At 43.3% G+C, this 19,018-nt stretch overlaps 1 protein-coding gene across 1 annotated transcript; it reads left to right on the plus strand.

The window, feature by feature from the left end:
• Positions 1–5,968: 5,968 nt before the first annotated feature.
• Positions 5,969–13,295, plus strand: MBOAT4 (membrane bound ghrelin O-acyltransferase MBOAT4; the record flags this gene model as incomplete). The annotated part of the gene is made up of 3 exons (XM_079726605.1): positions 5,969–6,288; positions 9,288–9,512; positions 12,332–13,295. Exons 1-3 carry the CDS (start codon positions 6,167–6,169, stop codon positions 13,293–13,295), a joined length of 1,311 nt encoding a protein of 436 aa, XP_079582731.1. The 5' UTR covers positions 5,969–6,166.
• Between the last annotated feature and the right edge of the window lie 5,723 nt (positions 13,296–19,018).

A 19,018-nucleotide genomic window follows, 5' to 3' on the forward strand; every position in this document is an offset into this window, starting at 1 on the left:
GTAACCTCCCCTTCCACCCGTGACCTCTGAAATCACACCCCCATCCAAGCCACTCTCCTGTAGCTAAAATCATCCTTTAAAAACCAAATTCAGTTATTTTACTTCCCATTCCTTTAAAAATCCAGCCCCTGCCCAGTTCTCTCTTCTTTAATTTCATGTTCTCTTCCTCTTTCTCTAATCACACTTTCATTCTCCAGGAAGCCAGGCTGAATCTCAGACCCAAACGGCTTCCACCTGCCCTCGGCCCCACCCCCCCTTCTGACTCTAGTCTCAGATGTCATATACTGGGCGTATCAGCCAGGGTTCGACCACAGAAACAGAACCACTAGGAGATAATATACTAAGAGATTTATTGCAGGGAATTGGTCAGCGTGATTGTGGGGCTGGCTAGGCAGGTGAGAAATCTTCAGGGCAGGCTGGAACTCCGACACATGGAGTGAAGCCCTGTCTACAGGTGGACTTTCTTCAGGAAGCTCCAGCTCTGCCCCAAGGCCTTTTAACTGATTGACTCAAGCCCACCCAGATTATCTAGGATAATCTCCATTCCTTAAAATCAGCTGGTTATGGCATTTAATCACATCAACAAAATACTTTCACTACATCACCTAGACTGGCGTTTGAATAACTGAGAACTGTAGCCCAGCTCAGTTGATACAAGAATCTGACCTTCATTCTCAGAGAAGCCTCTCTGATCACTGAGTCAGAAATAGGTCACTCTTATATGTATATATATAACTGAATCACTTTGCTATACACCTGAAACTAGCAAAACATTGTAAATCAACTATAGTCCAATATAAAATAAAAATTTTTAAACAATAGGTCGCTCTTGCTATACTGTTGGTTATCTCCAAGGGATAAGGATAGCATCCATCACCAGCTGTACTTCTTTTACCACCTCCCCCAAAGACTAAGTTCCATGAAAGTAAGGCCATCTGAGTTTGTCCCTACTCTTTACTCACTGACCACAGTACCTGACACATAGTCGATACTCAAAAAAAAACTGTTGAATAAATATATGGATGAATTTAAAACATCCTATTGTCTCCAAGCATGTAAACACCTATTTTTTTTTTTTTTTTTGCGGTACGCGGGCCTCTCACTGTTGTGGCCTCTCCTGTTGCGGAGCACAGGCTCCGGACGCACAGGCTCAGTGGCCAGGGCTCACGGGCCCAGCCGCTCCGCGGCACGTGGGATCTTCCCGGACCAGGGCACGAACCCGTGTCCCCTGCATCGGCAGGCGGACTCTCAACCACTGAGCCACCAGGGAAGCCCAACATCTATTCATTTTTAAGCAATGTCTGTCTAAATTAATTTGAAAGACTTCCATGGCCCAGTCAGAATGGCCATCATCAAAAAATCTACAAATAGTAAATGCTGGAGAGGGTGTGGAGAAAAGGGAACCCTCTTGCAATGTTGGTGGGAATGTAAATTGATACAGCAACTATACAGAACAGTATGGCAGTTCCTTAAAAAACTAAAAATAGAACTACCATACGACCCAGCAATCCCACTACTGGGCATATACCCTGAGAAAACCATAATTCAAACAGAGTCATGTACCACAATGTTCATTGCAGCTCTATTTACAATAGCCAGGACATGGAAGCAACCTAAATGTCCATCGACAGATGAATGGATAAAGAAGATGTGGCACATATATACCATGGAATATTACTCAGCCATAAAAAGAAACGAAATTGAGTTATTTGTAGTGAGGTGGATGGACCTAGAGTCTGTCATACAGAGTGAAGTAAGTCAGAAAGAGAAAAACAAATACCATATGCTAACACATATATATGGAATCTAAAACAAAACAAAAAAAAGGTTCTGAAGAACCTAGGGGCAGGACAGGAATAAGGACACAGACGTAGAGAATGGACTTGAGGACACGGGGAGGGGGAAAGGTAAGCTGGGACGAAGTGAGAGAGTGATATGGACATATATACACTAAGAAACGTAAAGTAGATAGCTAGTGGGAAGCAGCTGCATGGCACAGGGAGATCAGCTCAGTGCTTTGTGATCCCCTAGGGGGGTGGGATAGGGAGGGTGGGAGGGAGACTCAAGAGGGAGGGGATAATCCAAAAATGGGCAGAAGACTTAAATAGGCATTTCTCCAAAGAAGATATACAGACTGCCAACAAACACATGAAAGAATGCTCAACATCATTAATCATTAGAGAAATGCAAATCAAAACTACAATGAGATATCATCTCACACCAGTCAGAATGGCCATCATCAAGAAATCTAGAAACAATAAATGCTGGAGAGGGTGTGGAGAAAAGGGAACACTCTTGCACTGCTGGTGGGAATGTGAATTGGTACAGCCACTATGGAGAACAGTATGGAGGTTCCTTAAAAAACTAAAAATAGAACTACCATATGACCCAGCAATCCCACTACTAGGCATATACCCTGAGAAAACCATAATTCAAAAAGAGACAGGTACCAAAATGTTCATTGCAGCTCTATTCACAATAGCCCGGAGCTGGAAACAACCTAAGTGTCCATCATCGGATGAATGGATAAAGAAGATGTGGCACATATATACAATGGAATATTACTCAGCCATAAAAAGAAACGAAACTGAGCTATTTGTAATGAGGTGGATAGACCTAGAGTCTGTCATACAGAGTGAAGTAAGTCAGAAAGAGAAAGACAAATACCGTATGCTAACACATATATATGGAATTAAAAAAAAAAATGTCATGAAGAACCTAGGGGTAAAACGGGAATAGAGACACAGACCTACTTGAGAATGGACTTGAGGATATGGGGAGGGGGAAGGGTAAGCTGTGACAAAGCGAAAGAGAGGCATGGACATATATACACTACGAAACGTAAGGTAGATAGATAGTGGGAAGCAGCCGCAGAGCACAGGGAGATCAGCTCGGTGCTTTGTGACTGCCTGGAGGGGTGGGATGGGGAGGGTGGGAGGGAGGGAGATGCATGAGGGAAGGGATGTGGGAACAGATGTATATGTATGACTGATTCACTTTGTTATAAAGCAGAAACTAATTAAAAAAAAAAAAAAGAGGGAGGGGATATGGGGACATATGTATATGTATAGCTGATTCACTTTGTTATACAGCAGAAACTAACACCATTGTAAAGCAATTATACTCCAATAAAGATGTTAAAAAAAAAAAAAAAAAGACCTCCATGGCATGGGTGCTAGTGTTCTCCAGAGAAGCAGAAGCCATGGGAGACACATTTATTTTAAGGAACTGGCTCACGTAGTTACGTAGACCCCCAGGCTGGAAGAAGTTGATCTTGCAGTCTCAAATCCAAAATCTACAAGCGGGAAATTCAGGCAGGGTTTCTATGAGGCAGAATTGCTTTCTGCGGAGGGGAAACCTCAGTCTTTGGTCTTAAGGCCTTCTGCTGATTGGATGAGGCCCACCCACATTTTGTTTATTTTATTTATTATTTTTGGCTGTGTTGGGTCTTCATTGCTGCACGCGGGCTTTCTCTAGTTGCGGGGAGCGGGGGCTACTCTTCGTTGTGGTGTGCGGGTTTCTCATTGCGGTGGCTTCTCTTGTTGTGGAGCATGGGCTCTAGGCGCGCAGGCTTCAGTAGTGGCAGCACGTGGGCTCAGTAGTTGTGGCTCGCGGGCTCCAGTAGTTGTGGCTCGTGGGCTCTAGAGCGCAGGCTCAGTAGTTGTGGCGCATGGGCTTAGTTGCTCCTTGGCACGTGGGATCTTCCCAAACCAGGGCTCGAACCCGTGTCCCCTGCATTGACAGGCAGATTCTTAACCACTGCACCACTAGGGAAGTCACCCCCCACATTTTGGATGGTAATATGTTTTACTAAAATTCTACTGATTTAAATCTGATTTTAATTTCATCTTAAAAATACCTTTGCTGCAATATTTAGACGGTAATGACCAAACAGCTGGGCAGCATAGCCTGAGTTGACACAAAATTAACCATCATGGCATGCTTGTAAAAAGGACCATTTTATCAATATTAGCTACAGTGTCTAGGGCCTACAGGCTTTTCGGGGAGCCTATAAAATGTTTGAGACCTGCAAATAAAATGTGCTGATTCCAAAATGCAAAAAGTACAAGTATGAATTAATAAATATTTAATTCAATGACAAAAAGCATAAGCTTTTCCCTAACAAATTAAGGGCAACTCAATTCTTCTGAACCTAGCAAGTATATTTAATGGGGGTTTTGACTGCATTTTAATATGTTTACTATGATGTGAGCTTATTCGTTGCTTAGGGAGCCCTTTTCTCCCATTAATTGCTCTACTGTTTGTCTAGGTCTTTGTGCCATCTGTGGCCTGGAATAAACTATCCATCTGTTTGGAAACATCCTTCCAGAGCCAAGTTAAGCATTCCCCCTTCTCCATTTCCCCTGCATTTAAAAAATTCCTTATCTCTGCAGATGATTGCTTCTTTATTTGTCCACTACAGTGTGCCAGTGGTATACGGCACCTATAGTTCTTTAATGCAAGTATTTGTTGCCATTTCCTTCTCCCTAGTAGATTCAGAGCTACTTGAGGGCAGGAACCGTATCTTATTCATCCTTCTACTCCAAGTGCTTAGCACAGGTCTGTCATAAAATGGTAGCCCAAGGACTTCCCTGGTGGTGCAGTGGTTAAGAATCTGCCTGCCAATGCAGGGGACACGGTTTCGAGCCCTGGTTCGGGACGATCCCACGTGCCGTGGAGCAACTAAGCCCATGCACCACAACTACCAAGCCTGTGCTCTAGAGCCGGCCAGCCACAAGTACTGAAGCCCGCACACCTAGAGCACGTGCTCCGCAACAAGAAACCACTGCAATGAGAAGCCTGCGCACCACAACGAAGAGTAGCCCCCGCTCGCTGCAACTAGAGAAAGCCCGCGAGCAGCAACAGCAAAAAAAACCCAACACAGCCAAAAACAAATAAATAAATAAATTTATTTTTAAAAATAATAAATAAATAAAATGGTAGCCCAATAATGCTCAACATTTTTATTATTCAATTGTGTTACCTTCAACTACATTCAACCAACCAGCTTTATCCTCCATGCTTTTACATATGTTATCTAATCTTCATAACAGTTCTGTTGAAGACAACACAGCAATTCTGCTGAATAACTGTCATTATTATATAGAATTTTAAGATGAAGTTGTTCAGTCTCAGAGAGGGGACTGATTTGCTCAGAGTTCTCTAGCTAATTGGAGGCTTTCTTTCATGTTTTCTCTTCTGTGCAGAGCTGTCTCCCACTAACAGGGGGTCCTTGCCCTTAAGATGCTTTTGAATCAGGCTATACTCTCCCGTCCCTTATTTAAGGCTGCTTGCTCTTCCATGTGCCTTCAGAGATGAAAAGTGGCTGGTCTGGGATGGCGTTGCAATGCTCTGGGCTCAGTAGATGGACCTCTACCCGCCAAGAAATGGCCTCTTGTTCTTGTCTTGCTTGTAGGCAGCGTCTCTTGGATTTCTTGTCCACACCCTAAAGAAGAGCTTCTCTTTAAATGTTCCTCTCCACACTTTAGCTTCCTTAAAACCTTTCAGATTTTAACAAGTACTTACTGAGTACATCGTACGCACCCAGCACTGTTCTATGTGTAGGGGGTACAGCAATAAACAAAACAAAGCTCCTCCCTTGCAGAGCTCACATTGTAGCAGGGAGACGGGCAATAAACTAATCGAGAAATAGGTATATAAAGGGTGGTGACTAGGTACTATACAAAAAAAGAAGAAATAGCATAAGGAAATAGTATAAAGAGCCTAAGGAGGAAATGGTTGGGAGGGGGAACCGGCCTCCCTTCCTCACAGTTCGTGTTCTTGTTCCCCCTCCCCAGTCGGGTGAGTTGACTGTCCACAATTGGAAAATGAGATTTTCCATTTACTTAGTGAGAAGAATATGAAAGTCAGATGACTGGAAAGGCAAATACTGCAGTATATAAACAAAACCAGAACTTCTGAAAGCAATGCTTTTCATACATATCCTTACTAGGTAATCTGACACCAGATGCGTTTTGGTTTCTATAGTGAGTTCCCTTTATCAGAAAGCCAACTTTTATACTGCTTATCTCCAGTGCTTTTGTTTGCCTTTTGCTCAGCCAGGCCTTCCTAAACCGTATAAAAAGATCAAAGAGAACCTGGTTGAGATTTCCAGGAAAGCATCAGTTAAGGATTCTGGAAAGGACAGTATCTTTTGTTCCAGTTCATGATGGATTGGCTTCAGCTGTTCTTCCTCCATCCTGTATCACTTTATCAAGGGGCTGCTTTTCCTTTTGCGCTTCTCTTTAATTATCTCTGCATTATGGATTCATTTTCCACTCATGCCAGGTAGGTTTGATGGCTAATTTTGCTCTTACGTCTATGAATACTATAGTAGATCAAAAAGCCCAGGTTGGAGTGCAGATGTGAATATTAAATACTAATTACACTGGTTGTTTTTAAGTTATCATCACTGCCACCGATTATTGATTGCTTGATCATGATTATGTCTAATAGAGTGAATCAGAACTGGAAATTGACATCATGTCTGCATTGACTCAGCCAAAATTTGATAGGGTCACATTAAGTAGGAAAAGGATGAAAATAAATGGGGGACAGATGGATGTTGGGGTGATATAGGAATTCCCCAAATAGATGCATCTATAAATCAACCGTATGCCCCAGATGTTCTTTTTTTTTTTTGCAGTATGTGGGCCTCTCACTGCTGTGGCTTCTCCCGTTGCGGAGCACAGGCTCCGGATGCGCAGGCTCAGCGGCCATGGCTCATGGGCCCAGCCGCTCCGCGGCATGTGGGATCCTCTCGGACCGGGGCACGAACCCGCGTCCCCTGCATTGGCAGGCAGACTCCCAACCACTGCGCCACCAGGGAAGCGCCACCCCCAGATGTTCTTGAACAGTCTTAATTTCATGGAATTCTATCATTTTGAATAAAATTAAATTTTATTAAATATACAACTATGTGATTTTTTTAATGCCTTTGTCTGATTTCTCAGAGAAATGAAAAAAGTCAAAATAAATTTTGTTTGATTAGTTTTATCTCTACCTGGGATCCAAAATTACTGTCACTAGAGATTTGATAACTTGATTGAAATGATTTTTTATACCTAGTAAATTCAATACATTAGAGACAGTCCCTATTTTTAAAAAAAGGTTTTATGGAATATCCTTTTGTAAAGTGAAAATCCATTGCCAAAGTTCTACCTCTTAATAATTCACTTATTTTGGAAACTAAGATTTTTATATATTGGGGATTCATAAGTAAAATCTAGCTGTTTCTAGCAACCAGGATGGCTGAGTTCGATTAAACTATGGTAGGTTATTACATCTTCACAACTGGTTGATGGCGCTTTACCTTTGTTTAGGAGACGAGGGAAGCAGTTGTTAAAAAGAAAAAGTTTCCTATTGAGAAAGAATCACAAACAATAAAGCAAAACAAGTGCAAAAATAAGGGCTAATTCCCATAGGTTAAGATTGCTGGCTTTGGGAGTTAGCCTGGTGAGTCCTGGTCCCTCACTTCCTGAGTGTCCTTGTGTATGTGAATAAACTCTCTGAGTTCATCTGTAAAATGGAAATAATAATGCCTACCTCATGGGATTGTTTTAAGGATTAAATGAAGATATTTCATATAAAGGAATTATTGGCCCAATGCCCAGAATAAAATAAGCACTCCAAAAAATCATGCATCCTGCATTGTACATGTGTAGACATAATAATGTTTACAAATCCCCAGGGCAGTTGCTTTGAGGAATAGCACTGTTTCATGTTTCACCTCTGCTGTGTAAGGAATAAGTGTTCTCCTCTATTTTCCAATGGGAGGCGAAGGCTTGGGCAGGTAGAGAAGGAGTCATCCCAAGCAGAGGCTGAAGCTCAGGAATGGCCAGGGCCTGTGGAATAGAGCCTCGCACACTGAAGCACTTGCCGTCTCCCTCAAGAAAGAAAGAAATTCTTGCAAAGGCGTGTGCGTCACAGGCCAAAGAGCCATGATCTACACCCTGTGACACAGAGATTCATTCACTTTTCCTGTCCCTGTTTCAGATTTTTTTTTCTGGCCTCTTTGTTCAGATGTATTAACTAGGCACCAGTTAAAAGGAAAAAACAAACAAATCTCCATATACTGTGGAAAGAAAAGCCGAGTCCTCATAATATGGAAACTCTGGTGCCTCTGCAGATCCAGAGGGCATCCGCTGGTTTCCAAAGGAGGCATGCTCCACAAACCACTTCACTGATGTATTTACAACATCATTTACAACATGTATTTACAATGTATTTACAACAATACAAAAAGCACCAAGTCATGAGAACTTAAAGTACAGTAGAGAGGATTGAGGGTAGATATAAAGACAAATATCATGGTATCACTTATATGTAGAATCTAAAAAATGATACAGATGAACTTATTTACAAAACAGAAATAGACAATAGACTCACAGACATAGAAAACAAACTATGGTTACCAAAGGGATAGCTGAGGAGGGGGTAGAGATAAATTAGGAGTTTGGGATTAACATATACACACGACTGTATACAAAACAGACGACAAGAACCTACTGTACAGCACAGGGAACTACACTCAATATCTTATAATAACCTACGATAGACAAAAATCTGAAAAAGAATATACATATGTATAACTGAATCACTTTGCTGTACACCTGAAACATTGTAAATCAACTATACTTCAATAAATTAAAAAAACAGAATATTATACTAATGATAGAAGCTTTACTCAAATAAGCAAATACTGTATGATTTTATTGGTATGGATTTGGAGAATAGGCTAAACTATGTAGGCAGATGACAACAATTATTAAACGATACACTTAAAGACTTTGTAATTGAGTTTTCAAACACTTATCAAAGGGAGGCATTGAGGGTCAGGGGGTGCAGCTCTGTGGAAAGGGAAGAGACTCACCTGCATGAGATGATGTCTAGAGTCCTCCTAGATCCTGGATCCTAGATCCCCACCACTTTGGTTGGGCAGCAAGCGCAGGGCTGAGTGTGGCCCTACTGGGAAACATTCCAGACCGGTCCCCACAGGATTGTTGGGGGCAGGTATCTCCCCACTGGCCTGGCAGACATCAAAGAGGGGTGCCCAGGGTCCCAGAGGCAGAAATCAAGATTTGTCTCCTGCTGAAGTGGTTTACACATGGACTCTGCCTCTACCCTCCCTGTTTCTCTCCTTCAGAAGAACAGGAGGAATACTTCAGAGTGACAACAGTGTGACTTCTGTAGGGGTGAGGGGCGCCCACCTCCACTGGGTTCCACAGACGGGCTGCCACGGGAAGTGACTCATCTGTCGCACTGCTCTAAGGCGTTCTGTGTTCCAGGTACCTGTTCCTCCTGGTGGTAGGAGGAGCCCTGGCAGTAGCCGCCATGGGTTCCTTCGCTGTGCTGGTCTTCATCCCCGCTCTGTGCACCGTGGTCCTGATCCACTCGCTGGGCCCCCAGGACGTCCACAGGGTGACTTTCCTCTTTCAGATGAGCTGGCAGACGCTGTGCCACCTGGGTCTGCACTATACGGAGTATTATCTGCAAGAAGCTCCTTCCACGAGGTAAAGCAGCCCGTTCCTGTGTTCCTACGGAGCCCACCAGGGTTTGCTTGCACCGGGGTGCTGGTGGGGAGGACCTGGGCGTTGAGTTTGAATCCAAATTCTTCCACATCCCAGCAGTGTGATCTTGAGTGAGTCAGTCAACCTCTCTCAGCCTCAATGTCTTTTTCTGAAATAAAGGGTGTGTGTAAGTGTGTGTTGGGGGGATAGCAATACCTATCTTGCAAGCCTCTTAGGTTAGGGTTAATGAATGAATATAAGTGCAATTGTATGACTTATCTCCTAATAGCTACCATGTGCTGCCTGCATGGCACAGTGCCTGGCACTAGCTGTAATTCACATTGTGCCCGAGAAAGGGAGTGAACCAGGAGTCCCAGGGCCCACAGATGAGGCCGGCCTGCAGGTAACTAAGCAGAGTACACACACCTCAGTGTAGGTAGTTTAGACACATAGCCGGCAGCCTCCCCGCTGTTTCAGTAGGACAGGAAAGGTATAAATCTACCATAAACCTTTGCTGCCTTCCCACACACCTGCTCTGCAAGAGTTTTACTTTCACTGACACTCAGCTCTTCCATCCCCCAGAAAAAGGGAAGTCACTCAATCCAGGAAAAAAAAAAATAGGGCGCTAATTACAGTCTAGGGACGTGTTTTCCTGAGCCAGTGAGATCACCAGGATTAGAGGGAATCAGGCATCTCTGCCATCCTGAAGCCTGTTGTTCCTGGCTCTCGCTGTGATCACCACTGGCCTGGCTTCATGGTCGCTCCGTGAACTGGAGGGGTGACCTGTCGAGGGGGTCACCTCTCTGATTCTAGCTGCCGTTGGTTGCCTTACTCTGCCATCCCTCCCACACCCAGAATCCTATTCTTTTTTTTTTTTTTAATTTTCCCAGGCTACATTATAATCCGCTGTTTTGTTGTATAAAAAATTACTAAACCGTTTTGACATCCGTAAATTTTTTTCTTTTTAGTTTATTAATTAATTAATTCCTTTTTGCTGTGTTGGGTCTTCGTTTCTGTGCGAGAGCTTTCTCTAGTTGTGGCAAGCGGGGGCCACTCTTCATCACGGTGCGCGGGCCTCTCACTATCGCGGCCTCTCTTGTTGCGGAGCACAGGCTCCAGACGCGCAGGCTCAGTAATTGTGGCTCACGGGCCCAGTTGCTCCACGGCATGTGGGATCCTCCCAGACCAGGGCTCGAACCCCTGTCCCCTGAATCGGCAGGCAGACTCTCAACCACTGCGCCACCAGGGAAGCCCCAGAATCCTATTCTTTATTCTGACTGTTTTCACCAAAGGCTCCAGGGCTTGCTTCTCTGAAGAAGAGGCAAGATGGTGGGTGGATAGGGAGTGGGGAGTACTGACCGGGATGTGGTGACTTGGGATTTCAGGAGGAAGCCCGGACCTGATAGGGGCTGGAGGAGCAAGTTGAACAGAATCTGGCTGCACGGGAGGGAGGCTGAACCCGAGCTGAAGCGGGAAGATGTGTTAGTTTGCTCTGGTTCTCATACAAAGTACTGCGGACAGGGTGGCTTCAACAGCAAACATTTACTTCCTCTGGAGGCTGGAAGTACAAGGTCAAAGTGTTGGCAGGTTCAGCTTCTCCTGAGGCCTCTCTCCTTGGCTTGTAGATACCATCTTCTCCCTCTGCTTTCACATGGTCTTCCCTCTGTGTGTGTCTGTGTCCTTATCTCTTCTCATATGGAAACCAGTCATCTTGGGTTAGGGCCCACCCTCATGACCTCGTTTTACCTTAATTACCTCTTAAAGACCCATCCCCAAATATACCCATTCTGAGGTACTGGACGTTAGGCCCCCAACTTATGAATTTGGGGTGGGGGAGGACACATTCAGCCCTTAACAGAAGAGGACTGAACAGGGGTTAGTGGCATTTGGTGGCCACTTTGCTTACTGTTTGATAGGTCAAGTAAGGAGATCAGTTGTCTTTAAGTTCTCAGACACAGAAGCAGCAACGGTTGGGAAACAGAGCCATCTTCTCTCCACAGGACAGTGTTCCTGGCTGTAGAGTGTGTCACTGTAACTCTCATTAATTTTCTCCATGGTCAGCAGGATCTTCTCTACTGTGTGATGGGGACGCAGGAACAGGTCAGCTGATTGGTGAAGAACACAGCTCAAATGCTAATGACTCAGCACACACCCTGAGCCTCTAGCTTGATTCGCTCTTCCTCAGCCCAAATCCCAAAGCCTTCAGAATCTTGCAGTCAGGGACTGGTTCACAGTCCAAATCTCCAACTTCCTATAGTCTCTATAGGAAGAACTAAGACTAAACAGAACTAAGGTCTTGTTTCTTCTGTGACAAATTTCTCCCTGACCTCGATCCTAATCTTTATAAGGTATTCTTAGAAATACTATAATCAACGTTTCACTGTAATATTCCTCGTCATTCTTTTATTTGCCTAATGATTCATTTCTCCATTTACCTTTCCATCCTGCTCAGAGGAGCCTGTGGTTCCGGATTAATCCAAGAGTCTTTGTGGGGGCAACTGCAGGCCATGAGATTGGTCTTAATTGTTTAGAGCCACCCATTGGCCACTGGGTCTTTTTTTTTTTTTTTTTAAATATTTATTTGGCTGGGCTAGGTCTTAGTTGTGGAATGTGGGATCTTTAGTTGCGGCATGCAGACTCTTAGTGGCAGCATGCATGTGGGATCTAGTTTCCTGACCAGGGATCAAACCTGGGCCCCCTGCCTTGGGAGCATGGAGTCTTAGCCACTGGACCACTAGGGAAGTCCCTGCCACTGGGTCTTGGGTGAGGCGCTGCAAAGTAAATGTGGAGTGTTTTTACATTGAAGAAAAAATCTCTTTCAGGTTCTGCGTCACTCTTTCTTCCCTCATGCTCTTGACCCAGAGGGTCACATCCCTGTCTCTGGACATTCGTGAGGGGAAAGTGGCAGCAGCAGCAGGAGGCATCAGGAACAAGAGCTCTTTGTCTGAGCGTCTGTGGAAGGCTCTGCCCTATTTCAGCTACTTGCTCTTTTTCCCTGCTCTCCTAGGAGGCCCCCTGTGTTCCTTCCAGAGATTTCAGGCTCGTGTTCAAGGGCCCAGCAGTGTGTGTCCCAGGCACTCTTTCTGGGCTCTGACCCGGAGGGGTCTGCAGATTCTGGGACTAGAGTGTCTGAAGGTTGTGGTGAGGCAGGCAGTGAGCGCAGGAGCAGGACTGACGGACTGCCGGCAACTGCAGTGCGTCTATGTCACGTGGTCCACCGCCGGGCTCTTCAAACTCACCTACTATTCCCACTGGCTCCTGGATGACTCCCTCCTCTACGCAGCGGGCTTTGGACCCGAGTTTGGTCGGAGCCCCGGTGAGGAGGGATACATCTCTGATGCGGACATTTGGACTCTGGAAACAACCCACAGGATAGCCCTGTTCACCAGAAAGTGGAACCAGAGCACAGCTCGGTGGCTCCGACGCCTCATTTTCCAGCAGGGCAGGACCTGGCCCTTGTTGCAGACGTTCGTCTTCTCGGCTTGGTGGCACGGACTCCACCCGGGACAGGTGTTTGGTTTCCTCTGCTGGGCTGTGATGGTGGAAGCCGACTACCTGATTCACACCTTTGCCAACGTGTTCATCAGATCCTGGCCGATGCGGGTGCTCTATAGAACTCTCACCTGGGCCCACACCCAGCTCATCATTGCCTATATAATGCTGGCCGTGGAGGTCCGGAGCCTCTCCTCTCTCTGGCTGCTGTGGAATTCTTACAACAGCGTCTTTCCCACGGTGTATTGTATTTTGCTTTTTTGTTTAGCGAAGAGAAAGCATAAATTTAACTGACGTCTTTCCCCGATTTTCATCTTATACACCCATGAAACAGACTTTAGAAAGTACCAGATGGCGCCTTGAAGATGCAGGTGTTTGCACTTTTCCGTGATAAAAGTATTTTTTTCTTTTTTTAAGTATTGGATGTATGCACCTGAAGTATTGTTGACTTACAATGTTGTATTAGTTTCAGTTATACAGCAAAGTGATTCAGCTATACATATATATATTCTTTTTCAGATTCTTTTCCCATATAGGTTATTACAAAATATTGAGTTCCCAGTGCTAGGCAGTAGGTCCTTGTTTTTTATTTTACATGTAGTAGTGTGTATATATTGCTCCCAAATTCCTATTCACCTTCCTTTTCAATTACTTTGTAGTCTTGGTGTCTGGTTCCAAAAGTCTGTGGAATGAATAAATGCTGATGGTGGGCCATGTAACGTTTCAGGTGGGAATGCAAAACATCACATGAGATGTAGAGTATTCGGTACACTTTTCCCTTTCTTCCCATTCATGCAGATAGCAGGTTCTAGGTTCACTGTCTCAGGACAGTATGCCACAGGGAGAGAACACATTGTGGAAAAAGGTTTATCAGTAATAAGATTATTCTACGTGTCTTTGAATCAAATCTATTGTTACAGGAAGAAGAGCCCCGAGGAAAAATAAAGTAGTGTTTTCTCCAAGGTTCGGTCCTGGGGAATCGTAATTGGGTTTGGGTGCAAAAAAAGTAAAATGTTCTGTGACTTGACTTCATCAGCCAGATTTTTTTTTTTTTTTTTTTTGCGGAACGCGGGCCTCTCACTGTTGTGGCCTCTCCCGTTGCGGAGCACAGGCTCCGGACATGCAGGCTCAGCAGCCATAGCTCACGGGCCCAGCCGCTCCGCAGCATGTGGGATCTTCCCGGACCAGGGCATGAACCCGTGTCCCCTGCATCAGCAGGCGGACTCTCAACCACTGCGCCACCAGGGAAGCCCCCTCAAGGAGTTTATAAAGCAGATACAGGTCAACGTGTCAACAGTATTCTCTTGTCTGATAAAGATTTTAAACATGGCGAATGATGATATTTGTAGGTAAGAAATACAGGTGACGAACCAGTAGTTTGGAAGTGGTGTCCACCTCAGTTGTCTCTTTCCAACTCTCCCTCATTACATCTTCTTCTCCCCACGCCCCTGACAGGGACAACTGAAAACTTGCTCGTCACGCTTGACTTCTCCCTTTCTCCCACACAGTTCATCAGCAAATCTGCTTGATCAGTTCCTTTAAAAAATTTTTTAAATTAATTAATTAGTTGGCTGAGATGGGTCTTCGCTGCTGCACGCGGGCTTTCTCCGGTTGCAGCAGGGGCTACTCTTCACTGCCGTGCACGGGCCTCCCATCGCAGTGGCTTCTGCCATTGCAGAGCACGGGCTCCAGGCATGCGGGCTTCAGCAGTTGTGGCTCGTGGGTTCTAGAGCACAGGCTCAGTAGTTGTGGCGCACGGGCCTAATCGCTCCGTGGCATGTGGGATCTTACCGGAACAGGGGTCGAGCCTATGTCCCCTGCATTGGCAGGCGGACTCCCAACCACTGCGCCACCAGGGAAGCCCTTATCAGTTCCTTTGAAATATACACTAAGTCTCACCACCTCTCCCATCTCCAGTGTATCTGGGACCCAGAGATGAGGGTGTCAGAATCAAGAAGCTCCCACGACCACTGCTGCTGCGCTCAGCACCTCCCGAGCCCCAGGGAGCTGAAGAACCGCCACCAGGACGTTGCTCTGGACACGCCCTCGTGTCCATGACCCTGCCTGCCAGCAGAAGACCGGCCAGAGCAGAACGGGAAACTCCCTCCACCTCACTTTTGCTTCCCAAATCGTTTCCTCCTGTGAACCCCCAAACTTCTCCTTTGGCATGTATAGGAATCAGCTTCCTTTGGTCCGTTCTTGTGTCTCGTCTTAGCTCACTAGACTGACAGCTCGGAGACAGACCATGTGTCCCCATCTTTTTCTGTTCCCCAACAGTACCTAGAATCGGTCCTGAAGTGTATAACTGCCGCTGGGAACAAAGGACTTTTCTAGGTACGGAGTATGGCTCAAACCCAGCTTTTTTTTTCTTTTGGCTGTGCCATGTGGCTGTGGGGTCTTAGCTCCCCGACCAGGGACTGAACTTGAACCTGGGCCCTCGGCAGTGAAACTGTGTAGTCCTAACCACTGGACCGCCGGGGAATTCCCAAACCCAGCTTTTCTTAATCCTTAGGAGACTAACACCCTCTTCTTCACTACTATACTCATAACTAGGTTTTAGAGCTGACTCTCACCTATGTTTTGGAGCATGACGAAAATAAATAAAAATCCATCCATCTTAGTCCTATCCTAAGAAATTGTTCAACTGTGAACACTTTTAGAAACAATTTTCAAATGTTCTATGTTAAGTATACCTAGCTTTCAGGAAAACATCTGTCCTATTTTGGAGAGGTTCACAAATCTACACAAGTTCACTGACACTTATTTCATACTATATTTACATAATATTGAACAATAACTGATCTGATAAGAGAAAAAGACATTTCTGATATGAAACGCCAAATTATACATCAGGATAACTAAATTATAAAGTAGTAATGCTCTTCATGTCTTATTAAAACATACGGAAATACTCATGTTTGTTCTATAATATTTTATTCTATTTGATGGTTCCTATGGTGTAAACTGCAACAAAGTTTCTCTTTCATAGTATTAGCCGTTCTCCTGGCTCCTGAAATAAAAGATTCCTGACTTCCCCTTTTAGTGCTGCCTCTAAATACACAAAAGAAAACAGAACTATAATTGAAAAAGGAATGTTTTATGGTTTTAATTTCTCAGCTGTGGAAACATTTTTTGACTTTCTCTGTTTTATTCCTTCCAGCTGGAATTTACAAGATTAAGAGTTAATATCTGAATTGCTGTGACTACAGCATATAGTCCTATAGTCCTAAACCCAGGGATGAATTCAAATTATCTTCAAGAGATTGGAAGCAAAATATACAGTACGAAGTTTCCTATGACAACAAACAGCAAAACTGTCTCTATCTCTAGACTTTCTGCAACCGAAAACAGACGGTGAAGAGAGATGTAAGATCTCAGAAGTCAGACAAAGGTCTGTGAGGACCTTAAGCTCGGAATAACTCCTACATGAAAGCGTGGAAAACTGAACTCTAACGCTTCTGCTCAGCACTGTGCCATCTCCCTATCTGGTGCTCCTCCCACCCCCCTTATCTGTATACAGTTAACAATGACAGTTTTTTAAAGAGCCATTTCCGTCACAAAGCCTTTCATTTGTGTAAGAGGTGGGAGACACCCTAGTTAACTCCAGTGATGTTGTATTGTGTACAGAAATGTTATATACTTGATTCAGTCAGCTTGGTTACCTCACTTTTTTCCCCTGACCACACTCCATTCTTACTAACATATTACTGACTAGAAAATTAGAAATAAAAGAAGTTAAGGAGTGTTCAACACTCAGTTGTAAGAAAAGCTGGCAAAGACACAATTGCAGAAAAATACAGGTCAGGGGCCATTTAAAATAGGGGAAAATAGCACAGGGAATTCTGCTCAATATTATATAACAACCTAAATGGGAAAAGAACTTGAAAAAGAATAGATACATGAATATGTATAACTAAAATCACTTTGCTGTACACCTAAAACTATCACAACATTGTTAATCAAGTATACTCCAATATAAAATAAAAAGTTAAAAAAAAGCTACAAGGATATACTGTACAAACAGGGAGTACAGCCGATATTTTATAATAACTATAAATGTATAACCTTTAAAAATTGTGAATCACTATACTGTACGCCTGAAACTTATATGATATTGTACATTAACTATCAATATAAAAATAAAAAATAGGGGAAAAATAATTTATGATAACCCTAAATTACCAAGGAAAAATCAAAATGTTTTAATATATTCTAAGAAAGTATAAAAGTATATGATCCATTTAATACTTAGGTCAAAATAGTTAAAACAAACATAGTTCTTCTTGAGTTAAGCTTTAGTTGTCTGGAATATTTATTTTACAGGATATGTTCTCTTCCCTGGGACTGCATGAAAATTAGGAGTCCTGCAATAAAACAAGGGCTCCCTAATCTTTTCTGACAAAAAGATAATACAGGCTTATACAGAAGAAATATGAATTTGAAATTCCCACCAATTTATGCATCAAAAAGCCTCCTGAGATCTAAAATGTACATACCACTTAATAGTAATGTTGCATGGCTGCTTGTTAAATTTGATGTGATTTAAAGTTACCTGAAACTTATAAAACTAGTCACATACAATATAAACATTCTAGAGTTTACCTTAAAAGTCTGGATTATTTTCACAATGCCCCCAAAATCATATTAAAGCAGACACTAAGAACCTATGATTTGAATTTTTTTTAAAGTATACAATGAGATTATAATTAGGGCAACTTGGGACAAGATTCATGTTTGATAAGAGAACAGTACTTTTCTCTGTTCACATTGTACCACACAGATGAATTTTTTTTTACCTTTAACTGTTTGAAATGTCTGCAAAAAGCAAAATGCTCTAATGATGAATAATAATAAATATATAATAAAACGTGCAGTCATAAAAAAAAAGTTTCTGAAAGTTTAAGAACAAGTACAACCTTGACTTTTGACGCTCAGTAGTCTTTTTATGTCAACAAAACCTTCTATGGCTATTTTTCTAAAAGGTCAGTAAAAATTCTACTCCCCCAGATTACGAATCCTTTTACTACAGCTCAAAATCATACAGCTTCAGTGTAGTATTTACTACTATGTTTTCACTTTTATTTTGGAAGTGTAACTTCTGCAAGACTAACCTTGTAACTAACGTCATCCTTGCTTTATATCACATTGTTAAAATGGATAATGCACTTCAGCAACTGAAGTGTGTTGTATATTTTCATTTCAAAAACACCCACAAACTAAAATAGATATTTAAAATCTTTATTGTTTCATCATCAAAAGTTCTCTTTCCATAGAAGAATGGCAATGCAGGATCAGTGCACATTCTATGGAAAATTCAGACCTCAAGTAACTAGCCTAGAAATCAGAGACAGCACTATGTCAAGCTATAGCGCAAGGTCAAAGACACAATGCTGCCAGTGCGATTAGTATACAGAATACGCAGTTCTCAGAAAAAGAGTCTATGGCCAAGTAAATGAAACAGTGGCAGTGCACTGCACTGACATTCTAGAACAGAAAATGGATGGGGGAAGACCAGAGAATGTTTTTTTGGCAAAAAAAAAAAAAAAAAAAAAAAAGAAAAGATAAAAAATTGAGTAGATCACAGGCACTGAGTTCCCAACTGTACCACCAGCTGCCTAATCCACCTGTGGCTGCCCCTCTGGTCTTTACGCCTACCACATCCTAACACTGCAAGCTGCTTTCAGCCTGTGTGTAAGACAGCCACACGCACGCATATTTATTCTGCTTCCCATCTCACGGCTCAAAGTAACAACTTGAGTTGGGCGATAAAGCCCGCGGCCTTGAGGCATTTTTAGTAAAAAGCTGAACAAACCCACAATTTGTTCCCATTTTTTGGAGAAATCAACTTTATAGCACAAGACAGTTGTCATGATTACTCCATTTCGTCTGAAGACAGAACAGATTTTATGTAAGTATACTGAATAAACATATAAACAAATGTCCTTAACAAAATACTGTCAGACCAACTTGAACATTTTCAAGACTAGCTCCTGAAAAAAAGTACTGATAACTGTGAG

Source organism: Hyperoodon ampullatus, assembly GCF_949752795.1.
Source record: "Hyperoodon ampullatus genome assembly, chromosome: 20".
Classification (NCBI taxonomy): Eukaryota; Metazoa; Chordata; class Mammalia; order Artiodactyla; family Ziphiidae; genus Hyperoodon; species Hyperoodon ampullatus.